The 12,736-nt window shown below is 40.7% G+C and overlaps 1 protein-coding gene and 1 long non-coding RNA gene across 4 annotated transcripts in view; one reads left to right on the forward strand and one right to left on the reverse strand.

Annotated features, from left to right (window-relative positions):
• The window catches only part of LOC118017893 (myopalladin), a 103,344-nt gene extending 95,061 nt beyond the window's left edge, over positions 1-8,283 (forward strand). For all 3 annotated transcript variants that reach the window (XM_035016220.1, XM_035016226.1, XM_035016214.1), the window contains exons 19-20: positions 2,522-2,655; positions 6,015-8,283. In XM_035016220.1, coding sequence (XP_034872111.1) covers positions 2,522-2,655; positions 6,015-6,184 — 304 coding nt within the window. In that variant the 3' untranslated portion in view covers positions 6,185-8,283. The remainder of the gene's footprint in view (positions 1-2,521; positions 2,656-6,014) is intronic.
• A 223-nt stretch (positions 8,284-8,506) lies between these two features.
• On the reverse strand, positions 8,507-10,046 carry LOC118017919. The gene is made up of 2 exons (XR_004681280.1): positions 9,687-10,046; positions 8,507-8,589 (listed from the first exon to the last, which is right to left on the reverse strand). It is a non-coding gene; the product is annotated as an uncharacterized LOC118017919 (long non-coding RNA).
• Between the last annotated feature and the right edge of the window lie 2,690 nt (positions 10,047-12,736).

Below are 12,736 nucleotides of genomic sequence, written 5' to 3' on the forward strand. Positions count from 1 at the left end.
AAAGAAAAGAAAGAAATGCAACAGATTTCTGTACATTGATTTTGAATCCTGCAACCTAACCAACTTCATTTATCAGTTCTAGTAGTCTCTAGGGTTTTCTATGTATAGTATCATGTCATTTGCAAATAGTGAAAATTTTACTTCTTCCTTACCAATCTGGATGCCTTTTATTCCTTTTTCTTGTCTGATTGCTGTGGCTAGGACTTCCAGCACTATGCTGAATAAAAGTGGTGAGAGTGGACATCTTTGTCCTATTCCTAACCTTAGGGGAAAAGCTTTCAGTTTTACACCATTGAGTATGATGTCTGCTGTGGGTTTTTCACATAAGGCCTTTATTATGTTGAGGTATAGTCTCTCTAAACCTACTTTGTTAAGAGTTTTTATCATGAATGAATGTTTACTTTGTAAAATGCTTTTTCTGCATCTATTGAAATGATAATATGGTTTTTGACCTTTCTCTTGTTTATGTGATATATCACATTGATTGGTTTATGAATATTGAACTACCTTTGCAACCCAGGAATAAATCCCACTTGATCATAGTGAATTTTTTTAATGTATTGTTGGATTCAGCTTGTTAATATTTTGTTGAGGATTTTTGCATCTGTGTTCATTAGAGATATTGGCCTGCAGTTTTCTCTCTCTCTTTCTCTCTTTCTTTCTTTTTTTCTTTCTTTCTTTCTCTTGTAATGTTTTTATCTGGTTTTGGTATCAGGGTAATGCTGACCTCATAGAATGAATTTGGAAGCCTTCCTTCCTCTTCTATTTTTTAGAATAGTTTGAGAAAAATAGGTATTGCCTCTTCTTTAGATGTTTGGTAGAATTCACCTGTGAAGCCATTTGGTCCTGGACTTTTGTTTGTTGGGAGTTTTTTAATTACTGATTCAATTTCATTGCTGGCAATCGGTCTGTTCAAATTTTCCATTTCTTCCTGATTCAGTATTGGGAGGTTATATGTTTCTAGGAATTTATCCATTTCTTCTAAGTTGTCCAATGTTGGCATGTAATTTTTTATAATATTCCCTTATAATCCTTTGTATTTCTGTGGTGTTGGTTGTTATTTCTCCTCGTTCATTTCTGATTTTGTTAAAACTTTAATTTTTAAATTTAAAAATGTATCAGGAATTTGTGAATTGTGAAGATCCTGCATATTGTCACATATCTTCAGTCATATTAGTACCCAGGAAACCCCTCTGACAGTAAAAAGCTAACATAAAATAAAGCAGAACAAAATATTAAGGCAGTAACTCCTTTTCTATCCATCACGACATGGTTATTTTTAAAGTAACTAAGAGGGGCGCCTGGGTGACTCAGTCGTTAAGCGTCTGCCTTCAGCTCGGGTCATGATCCCATGATCCCATGATCCCATGATCGCGCCCCGCAGCAAGCCCCGCAGCAAGCTCCCTGCTCAGTGGGAAGCCTGCTTCTCCCTCTCCCACTCCCCCTGCTTGTGTTCCCTCTCTCACTGTCTCTCTCAGTCAAATAAATAAATAAAATCTTTAAAAAAATAAAAAAAATAAAGTAACTAAGAATCCAGTTTCCAAAAGTGGGTACCTTGCTAGATTTCCTCTCATCAACCTTACCTTTGCCATTTCCATTGTATGCCACGAGGGGGCAAGCAACTTGTGTACAAAAGTTTCTACTGAGAATTATTTCTTCACAGTAAACTGAATTTGTCCCAGAGGATGTTGTAGCTGTCAAACTTTACAGAATTTTGGCATCTAAGAAGCCTACATATATATATATAGGTCAAGATTTTTCTCTGGTAAAACTTAAAGCAAGCACAGAAAATATTCTTGAGTTAATGCTTCAGGCTAAATTAATATAACATGTTGGGGTGCCTGGCTGGCTCAGTCAGTACAGCATGCCACTCTTGATCTTGGGGTCATGATTTCAAGCCCCATGTTGGGCATAAAGTTTATTTAAAATAATAATAATAATTAACATAACATGTTAAACCCAGCCTGAAGTTCTAGTGTAATTATCCAAGATTGCAATGTGCAGCCAAGGGTGAGAACTAATGATGTGGAGGAAACAGAAGGAATTTTCTCCTGAACTGTATTTAACTAAATGCTGCACATGCCCAATTGGTAACGTTAAGAAATAACCCCTCCATGCTAACTATACATCAACATGACTCTCATCTTGGTCTACTTTCTTATAGCTTCCTAGCAAAGGGCTCGTTGAAATGTCCAATCTGGTTTGCAAGAAAGATTTTTCTGGATTTTGGTTGTGACAAGTGGGGGCCCCTCTGGTGGGGAGTACAACTCCAAGAGAGGTGAAGCAGTGGGGAGGGCAAGAACAGGTCTCAGCCTAGGCTGTCAACCCTCATTTGGGCCTCAATGGGTTAACTCCTGCTCTTTTGTGACTGCTTTCCACTGTTCAGTTTGCCTTTGATAATTGCTTTAAGCCAATTCCACGGCACTGCTGGATTTGCTGCAAGAGTTTCCCTGAGCCCTGAACTGCTCAAGGCCTTTTCTGCCTCCAGGTACAATGCAGATGTGTTTTCTTTTTTCTCCAGTATGCACCAGGACACAACAGGGTATGTCTGCCTCCTCATTCAGCCAGCCAAGAAATCCGACGCTGGATGGTACACGTTGTCAGCCAAGAATGAAGCCGGCATCGTGTCGTGCACCGCGAGGTTGGATATATACGGTAGGTGTAATGTCCTCAGCTAAACATCTGTGTGTGATAGGTAGCTGAAAACAATTTTTTTAAGGATAGGTGTAGTGTGTTTCCATAACTGAATTGGTTGGATTATATTTTAGTGCTTAAGCGATGGATTTTAAAAATCATTTCATCCTAGTCACCTCAGGGCTTTTGTATACTTCTGCATTTTACTATGAGCTTAAGCTTCTTCAAAAAAATGTCCTATATGGGCGCCTGGGTGGCTCAGTTGGTTGAGCGACTGCCTTCGGCTCAGGTCATGATCCTGGAATGCCGGGATCGAGTCCCATATCGGGCTCCCTGCTCAGCAGGGAGTCTGCTTCTCCCTCTGACCCTCCTCCCTCTCATGCTCTCTGTCTCTCATTCTCTCTCTCGCAAATAAATAAAATCTTTAAAAAAAAAATGTCCTATAATGTTAGGAATTACAGCTCTTTCAGAGTTTAACTGTGTTTATGCTTCTGATCATCCAACATCTCATGCTGTCTCCTTAATACCATGGGCCACCCACTGGAATTCCCTCCTCACTGCCTGTCATTCCCCCCAGACATACCTCCACCCAGCAGAATTTTCCTGCCCCCATTCATCTGTTAATTCATTTCACAAATATTTATTGTGCCAATCCCACAACCAGACTAATAATAGAGAGCTGTCCTAATATCAAATGATGTTTGTATAATGACTTGTAATTTACAAAATGGTACCCTTAGACCCCCCCCAAACAATTACTGTAATTGTTGTCACCCTCATCTAAATGCTGAAGAAACTGAGACTCAGGGAGGTTAAGTATCTATAGCCAGGATGCAAATAGGTTTTTGTATCATTCCTTTGAGCCGTATTTCTAATTTTCAAAAGAATTTAACAAGTTAGGGGTGCCTGGGTGGCTCAGTCATTAAACGTCTGCCTTCGGCTCAGGTCATGATCAGGTCAGGACCCTGGGATCAAGCCCTGCGTCGGGCTCCTGGTTCTGCAGGGAAGCCTGCTTCTCCCTCCCCCACTCCCCCTGCTTGTGTTCCCTCTCTCGCTGTCTCCCTCTCTGTCAAATAAATAAATAAATAAATAAAATCTTAAAAAAAAAGAATTTAACAAGTCAATCTTTATTAATGTAATGTAATGTATCCTGCTCCTCTCCTCTATACTTTTTACATTAACTGGTATTTTTGGAGATATATTCCTTAATCCAAAAGGGTGATTCTTTTTTTTTCCTCTTCTTTAAAAAATTTTTTAAAAAATAATTTAATAATTAATAAATTTCTTACTCATTACTGGTTCAACATGATTAACCAGAATAACAACTAAGAGTCACTGTGTCTAGAACCTGAGGTCCCTGCTATTCATAGGTGCATACTAGATATACCCCTAGGTATACCATACAGGAGGGGCCTTGGCCTTCCATTTTTCCCTAGGTCTAATATTTGGAGGAAATACATAGGTTTCTGATTATTTTCCTTTATCCTTGGACTTGAAAAGAAATTCAACTGTGAGGGACGCTGACTCTAATGTACTTTTCCCTGGTGAGGGAGTGGGGAGAGAGAGGCCATCGATATATTTAACCTAGTCTAAGTCCCCTGTTCATTTCATCCACTTTCCCATGTCAGAGGGAAATAGTTCTCCAGCTAAGAAACTCAGTACCAACAAGCCCCGAAACTGGTAAGTCTTGTCCCAATCCTGCTCTCCACTTCCCAGTTCAGTTTTCCGGGCTCACCTCTCCCAGGCTCCTGTCTTGATTGAGCAGCACCAACAATAGGGGGTGCTGTTTCCTCGACTGGGACTGGGAGTGGAGGAGGGAATGGAGGACTTGGGCTAAAATCAATCCCCTACCCCCTCACCACCACCACCACTACCATTTCCTGCCTGTCCAAGGAACCGGGACAGCAGATGGGCTCCCCTCTCTCATCCAAAGTAGGGCTTCTTCTTCTTTTTTTTTTTTTTTAAGATTTTATTTATTTGTGAGAGAGAGAATGAAAGACAGAGAGCATGAGAGGGAGGAGGGTCAGAGGGAGAAGCAGACTCCCTGCCGAGCAGGGAGCCCGATGCGGGACTCAATCCCAGGACTCCAGGATCACGACCTGAGCCGAAGGCAGTCGCTTAACCGACTGAGCCACCCAGGCGCCCCAAAGTAGGGCTTCTGATAGAAGCAATTACAGTAGTCTGGTTAAGGGGTCTGGAGCAGAGACTTGACTATTCAGTGGCCTCACTGAGTGCCTGCTCTTCAGTGGAATCATTATAAGTTTTGTCCTCACTTTTGTAGCTTTCAAAACTTGATTTTATCAATTCATTCAGAGGTATTTAGACTAAAAAAACTGATTCAAAATAATGAAATCAACAAAGGTCCAGTTTGTAAATGAGAATGCTAAATAGGTCCATAGCTTTCTAGGATCCAGAGCATCCATGTTCCCCAACTGGTGCTCCCCTTTCTCCATACCAAGTCCCTAGAAACCTAATCAGAAGACTGCTTGGTAATTTCTGAATCAGACACAACAGCAAGACAAAGCAGTTTGGTTGGATATTTCATTCAGGCATGTTCAAGTCTAAGGATCATCTCTGCTAAAAACAAGGTCTCCTTTAGACAGTGCTTGCTGAACATGGAAATTCTAATACATTCTCTTTTGTCCCTGAACCATGGTTCATTGCACATAAGTTATGTTTCAGTCTTCTTGCTACAACGCATTAGAACCTGATTAGGGTGGTGTGTAGGTAGTGGCTGATTAGTGAGTAGGGTGTGAAATAGGTACTTCTGGACCCATCTTTTGGCTTCCATTACCTCAGGTTTCTTGTCTCTACCTTCTGAGGTGTACCTGCCCTTGAGAGCCTGCAGCTCTTTCTACACTGCCACTGGGAGACTCCATGCTAGGTCAGTGAGAGGGAACATAAGAGGAGATATTTTGACAAATCACCCTATACAGCTACTCTTTTTTTTATTTTAAGATTTTTTATTTATTTGAGAGTGAGTGAGAGAGAGAGCACAACAGGGGAAGCAGTGGGCAGAGGGAGAAGCAGACTCCCCGCCGAGCAGGGAGCCCGATGCGGGACTCAATCCCAGGACCCTGGGATCATGACCTGAGCCAAAGGCAGAGGCTTAACCGACTGAGCCACCCAGGCATCCCACTACAGCTACTCTTATAGTCCCAGATCGTGGGTTTTGGAATTAGGAGCATAAGAGCTCGCCAGCCCAGTTTGCCTATTCCTGGCAGGAGAGGAGAGATTTCATTGTTCTTTTGCAAATGACGCATTTCAGACCCAGATATATTTCACAGAAAGTGTTTGAATGAGGACAGAATATACCCCTGCCTTGTACCCACTTGACTGCATTCCTTTGATTGTAACATGTTATTTGGTCCATTTTCCAGCTCAGTGGCACCAGCAGATCCCACCGCCCATGTCCATCCGGCCCAGTGGCAGTCGCTACGGATCTCTCACCAGTAAAGGACTTGACATTTTCTCTGCCTTTTCCTCCATGGAAAGCACAATGGTGTATTCATGCTCTTCTCGGAGTGTAGTGGAGAGTGATGAACTTTAGGAATGTCTGGGTGCCTGCTGTGTAAGGGGGCAGACTGTGGAGGGGAAGGAGGACAAGCCAGACATAGTGGTTTCCAAGCAACTGGATTTGAGTAAGTTCCCATGCTGCTGGACCCGTGGCAAGAAGTGCTTTAAATAAGTCAGCTGGGGACTCTTGCAGTCTCAGCTGGGGGAAAGGTGTAGGGCTGTGCCTTTTAAAGATTCCAACAAAAATGTGAGAAGACAATACAGATGAACCAAAGATGTCATGAAGTCATCCACTGCTTTGGGAAAAAGCTAGCATGATCCCTGCCCCCTGCTATGTTAGGGATATTTAGGCCCTACTAGGAGCAATGAGGGGCCATATGCTTGGGCTGAAAGGAGTTAGACAGTAGTGACCTTAGGTATCACTAACTCACCAAACAATGCAAAGGAAAAACACTCAATATTGCACAGTGCACTAGTTCTATAGCCAAACAAGTCCCCATTAACCTGTCTGCACCATTTTCTTTTGGATATCATGGTGAGTGGTTTTTCTTTCTGACTTTATACATCCCGAAATTCTAGAACTAAAAGGCTGTTAGTAAACCAACCAAAAAGAAATCTTCTGTGGGGTCACTTTTAAAACTACTAGCTTCAATTGCCACTTGCAAAATATGCAAGAGTCGTCATCATCTGCCCCTCCCCACTCCCCAAAAGTCTGGAACTGTATGAGGCAGTGAGGGAGGAAGAGATGCAAACAAGGAGAGGAAGTGATGGGCGAGTGTTGTTTTCACTTGCCCTAGAAGAGCAGTGGGTGTGGAAGGAGACGTCTTGTTTTTCAGATAATTAATTTGCATTTTCTATATAGAAAACATCATGCTAACCAGGAAAGTAGGAGGAAAGGGGAATGTGCATCTTTGTTCTAACCCACCTATTCAAAACCTGCCTCTTAACTTAAGCAATTTCTAGACGTAAGTTGACTGCGATTATCCCCAGCGCCTAGAAGAGTGCTTAGCACCACATAGACATTCAATAGATATTTGTTGGATGAATGAATCTTACATTAGATAGGGAAATCTGCAATTCACACAGCACTCCAAAAATTGCCTTGGGAATGGTCATCACAGCACAGCTTGCTCCAGACTCACCTGTGAAATGAATTGGAGGTGTCTGTTACCAATTCCCCAGGTGTCTGGTGTTCTCTGAGCCAGGCACCCTCAACTGGCATCTTACTCCAGTGAACAAATAGTTGTTGTTTAGAAAGGCTTGAAATTTTCTTCACTTCAAGGCAAGGATTTCCAGTACAAAAATAAATTCATTCACTCAAAAAAAAAAAATCATTTGTGTGTCTACTCTGTATAAGATGCTATGCTAGAGACTTATGAATAAGACACAGTCCCTGACCTCAGGGAGCTTACAATCTAGTAGGGGAGGTAAGATGTAAGGCATAAAGAGTGCTGCTTTGGGGGTGGGGGGAATCTATTCTTTATCAAATAGAAGTTTCTCGTACTTTTCATCCTAAGTTTTTATGACTCCAAAATCATCTTAATATTTTCAATCTTTATTTCTTAATGAAACAAAATGCCGTAGGTTACATCATTAAGAAATGAAGGTTTCAGTCAGTTATGCAGTGAAATTATTTGATTTGGTTTCCTTTTTTCATGTATTCGGGAACAATACCAAAAATACAGGCAACTGTAATGAAATAGTATACGTTTCATGCACGATGCGTCCTCTAAAATGTTCTGTTGCCATGGTGGCTTCTATTATGAAATCTCTTCTAGCCAAAGAGAATTTTCTAACTCCAGGATTGTTCCTTCTTGGTCGTTCACCTGACCTACCCATCACATCTATTTCTGTAAACCCTAAATAGTCCTCCCATGGAAGGATATTTTTCACCTCTATATGTCTTAGCTTTCTGGATACTTTTTAATCTGTTGCTTAGTGTTCACCGGAGAGTTAGGATAAATATTATATTTGACCACTGGGTGGCGCTGTCTAACTTAAAATATAAGAAACCTAAAAATACTGGGTTATGTCAATGCAGGCTTTCTGAACCTCAGCATCGTTGGCATTTTGGGGTGGATAATTCTTCATTGCAGGGGACTGTCCTGTGCAGTGTAGGATGTTTGGTAGCATCACTGGCCTCTAACTAGATGCCAGGACTATTTGTGGCCCATCCCCAGGTTGTGGCCACCCAAAACGTCTCCAGACAGTGTCATATGCTTCCTAGGAGGCAGAATCCTCCACTGTGGAACGAATCAGTGCCCTGCTTTAAGAATTCCATTAGAAATCAGTTATAATGAGGGATACTTACGTAAGAAATTTTGGTTCTGCTGGATATGTTTGGACTCAACATGTCCAAAATCAGATTCATCATCTTCCCTTTCATAAACCATTCTTCAGCCTTGCTTAATGATTTCTATTAATGGCACCATCACATTCCTAGCAATCCAAATAAAAAGCATCCAAGGCATTTTTTGCTTCCTCTAGCCAATCAATCAACAGATCCCATTAATTTTATTATTTATTTTACATTCAGCCCTTCCTTTCCATCCCCCTGCAGTTCTCCAGTTCAGACTTGCATTACTTTATTAATTCCCCTCAATATTTCTGACTTCAACCATAATAAAGGACTTCTAAGTGGCCTTTCTGCCTCTGTTCCTGCCATTTCTCCCACCCAAATCCAGCCCAGATCTCAGTGTCAGCTCTTTCTTCCTGAAGTACTGCTCCATGTCTACTATTCCCCAATTTCAAACCCCCAGTGGCTCCCCAGAGCCAAATCAGGTACCCACTCTTCTGCTCTGTGGTAGTCAAGGCTCACTCCAATGTGATGCCAAAGCTTTTCAACCCATTCCTCAGAAAACACACCCAATACGGCAACAAACCTAACACAGGCCCCTGGTTCCAGCTACATGCTTTTCTGCTGCCTCTGCTTGGAAGGCTCTCTCCCCAACCTCCACCTATGGCAATCTTATCTGTTCCTTAAAGCCCATCTGAAATGCCTCTGCCTCTGCGAACTATTTTCTGATCCCCCAGACCCCACCCAAATACAATTCTACTTTCTTTGAAAACTTACGGCAAGTTTCTTGAATCTGGAAGAAAAAAAAGATGACCTTGTATAGTATTTTATATAAAACATAGCCTCTGTACACCTGCCTGTCCCCTCCTCTTGCACTAGCCAGTCTTGCCCACACTAGGTTTTAGCTACTGTTGGTATGGACTGTGTCAAAAGTTTGTCATGTACCTTATACAGAGCAGGCATTCAATAAATAGTCATTGACCTAAAAAGAACTTTAAATGTCTATGTAAGTCGATATGTTTCTATATAAAGTGAATTGAGTCTAGAGCAGTAGTTCTTAACCTGGGCTGCATATCAGAATCTCCTAAAGAGCTTTTAAAAATCTTGATACCCAGGCCACAACCCCAAATCAGTTAAGTCATAAGCTCCGGAATTGTGGCATAAGCAGCAGTATTTTTTAAAGCTTCCCGAGTGATTCCAAAGAGCAGCTGATATTAAGAAGAACAATTTCAGAACTTACCCATAAAGGTCCAAAGGGATGCAGATGGCATAAAGCTGTAGTTTTGGCACTTGGTGAAGAATATACTCCCCCGCCTTGTGGTACATGCAGTGCATGCCTAGAAAGTAGAAATAAACACACGCTTTGGCCTTATTAGACCCTACTATTTTGTGCAACACTCACTAGACATGTAGCATTCATGAAGCCCCCAGAGGAAGCTCAAAAACCTGCAAAAATGGACCAGGGAAAGAGGGGAAGTTGATGCAATTTGTCTGACCCTTTGTTTCTAAAAGCCATACAGGTCCCATAAGCACTCTTCTCTCCAAACAACTTGAAGGGCTTTTCATAATTTGATTAGTCATGGAAATGGGGATCAAAGGGGAAAATGGAGAAAGGAAATGCACCATTTAAATGAAATTGCCTTTTTGAAACATAGCACCCTTCGCTAAAGGAAGGTTTTAATCAGAATTGCCAAATAGTGGAACTGGTTTCAATGCATCTTTCTCTTTTTATTCCTAACTTAACTTTTGTAAGCATCCAATGAGAAATCACATAGTTGAGAGACTAGCCATAGATAGAGCCAGAACTCTGAAGGAAACATACCATGGGGAATAATTCCCAGAGGAGTCAAAAGCTGACTTTTATAGGGACAGATTAATTTGGATAATCCTCAAATGACAAATGGGTTGCTTTCCAGATGTTCACTTATAAATTGGTTGTTTAAAACTCCAAATATATTTCCTTACACATACAACACACAAAGCTAGATTTCCTAAGTGAACTCAGTAAAGCCCATTTAATTGGGTCTACTTGTTGTAATTGTACTTTACTAATTGACTGAGTTACAATATCCATTACACCTGATTGGGTTATGGTCCCAAGAACAGGATCCAGGCAAAGCAGCCAATAAGAGGACTTCCTCCTTTTTTGTATCTATGATGTGTCAAAGCTAAAGCGTGTCTACGGTCCTTTGCATCTATCCCCCATTCTGTGTTTTCCTCCCCAGATACCTTGTGCTCCATGTTCTATAATCCCCCTCTGTGGTAACCTGTCCCATCTCAGCCTGTCAGCATGCTTCATGCTCCAAAATGACCTAACTCCAGTTCCAGGCATCTGGGCCCGATGGTCAGAAGAAAGCAGTCCAACTGAATGAAGTCTGAATGCCTGGAGTCTTTTAACTTCACAGAGGGGCTGCATTTTTTTTAAAGCAGTTGCCTTCTTACTCCCATCAACTTCTAATTGACAGAATTGTTGACAAAGTAAAAAAAAAAAAAAAAATCAGCTTGGGAGGAGAGGTCTAGAAAACTAACTGGGTCAGACACCCAAATTCTTGTTGATCACAGCCTCCTTCTGTCTTCTTCCTCCCCACAAACTCCCAAAGTACCTTCCAAGCTGAGGTCCTGGCCTGAGTCTGTTTATATCTGGGCTATTTATGAATTGGTTGTAAACTCAAAGGCAAAGTTCCTAATAATGACCTTTATTCAAGGTCCCTTCCAGGGTCCTTGGGTAACCTGGCCTCAAAGCATTTCTGCTGATGGTTGAGTAGAAAATCAATGTGCTTTACCAGTAAGATGAACAGTTACTTAGATTACAATAAGCTTGTTGAAGTCCTTTTCATCACTAATTGCCTTTTCTTGTTTTATGTGGATCAATATTTCAGAAAGTTAATTACTGAAACACTGCTTGAAGAATGCCAAGCATCTTCAACTTTGACAATGCAGTGGTCATCAGTATGCTAAAAATAGTTGCTAATACCATGTTTTTAAAAATCTTTGTAGTGCAAAAAAATGCATATTTTTTGAAAATATGTTTGCCTCTTATTTCTAATTATATTAGTTAGCATACTTGGAATTATAGAATGATAAACAGGCTGCCTTTTGTTAATCTGTAAATAATGGCCACCTCAAACTCCAAAAAGCAATAGCCTTGAAATTGCAAGAAATAGAGAAAGAACACACTTTTCAATCCTCTGAGAATTGTGCCAAAAATGCTGAAAGCATAAAGAGAATGGTGTACTGTAGAGGCATATAAATACTAATTTACTAGAAGATTTTAACATATGAGTGAATAGAAAATGTCTCCCTAGGAATAGAAATTAAAAGATTCCAACACTATTTGACAATAAATATTTCAATGCTGAAATAAATGTATATTTTTCTTTAAAATGAAGAAAACAGTTCTAGTTTCCAGGTTTAAACTTTTTGATGAAGATCCAACCAATTTTTTAATGTACAAATATATTTGACACTTGGAAGTGATTTTTAAAAATTATTCAAATTGTATAAATTACAACATGAATTATAATCTGGTTAAATATCAACAGAACAACAGAAAGATAACTAGGTTTTAATCTTCCTAAAATATCCAGCAAATCCAGTACACTTCTTATAAAATGTTCTTTAACTCTCTAAGATAAAAATTCATTCTGGGGACGCCTGGGTGGCTCAGTCATTAAGCGTCTGCCTTCGGCCCAGGTCATGATCCCAGGGTCCTGGGATGGAGTCCCGCATCGGGCTCCTTGCTCAGCAGGGAGTCTGCTTCTCCCTCTGACCCTACCCCCTCTCGTATTCTCTCTCATTCTCTCTCTCTCTCACTCTCAAATAAATAAATAAAATCTTTAAAAAAAAATTCATTCTGCCTCCTTACTGAAAACAGAGACACATTTAAAAATGCAACTTAAAGATGGGAAAGATAGGGGTAGAGAGGCTTGACCAGTTTAGATTGGAAATTAATGGAGATACAATAAAGAGGTGTTTTGGGGCACCTGGCTGGCTCAGTTGGTGGAGCATGCAACTCTTGATCTCGGGGTTGTGAGTTTGAGCCCCACGTTGGGTATAGAGATTACTTAAAAATAAAGTCTTAAAAAAAAGAAAAAAGCTGTTTTAATACCCGTAAGAAACATAAGTTATTCTCATATAGTATGGTAAGATTGAATTGTACAATGTTCCAAAACTCCAGAGATCCTGATGTTTTTCACAGATTCAGTGAGTTATCTGCAAACTAGCAGATTCTTGTAATTTTCCCACAATTAGTAGCGCGAGAATTCAGTGAATTATATGCTAGTATTGACT

Source organism: Mirounga leonina, unplaced genomic scaffold, assembly GCF_011800145.1.
Source record: "Mirounga leonina isolate KUSES-001 unplaced genomic scaffold, KU_Mleo_1.0 Mir_106, whole genome shotgun sequence".
In the NCBI taxonomy this organism is placed as follows: Eukaryota; Metazoa; Chordata; class Mammalia; order Carnivora; family Phocidae; genus Mirounga; species Mirounga leonina.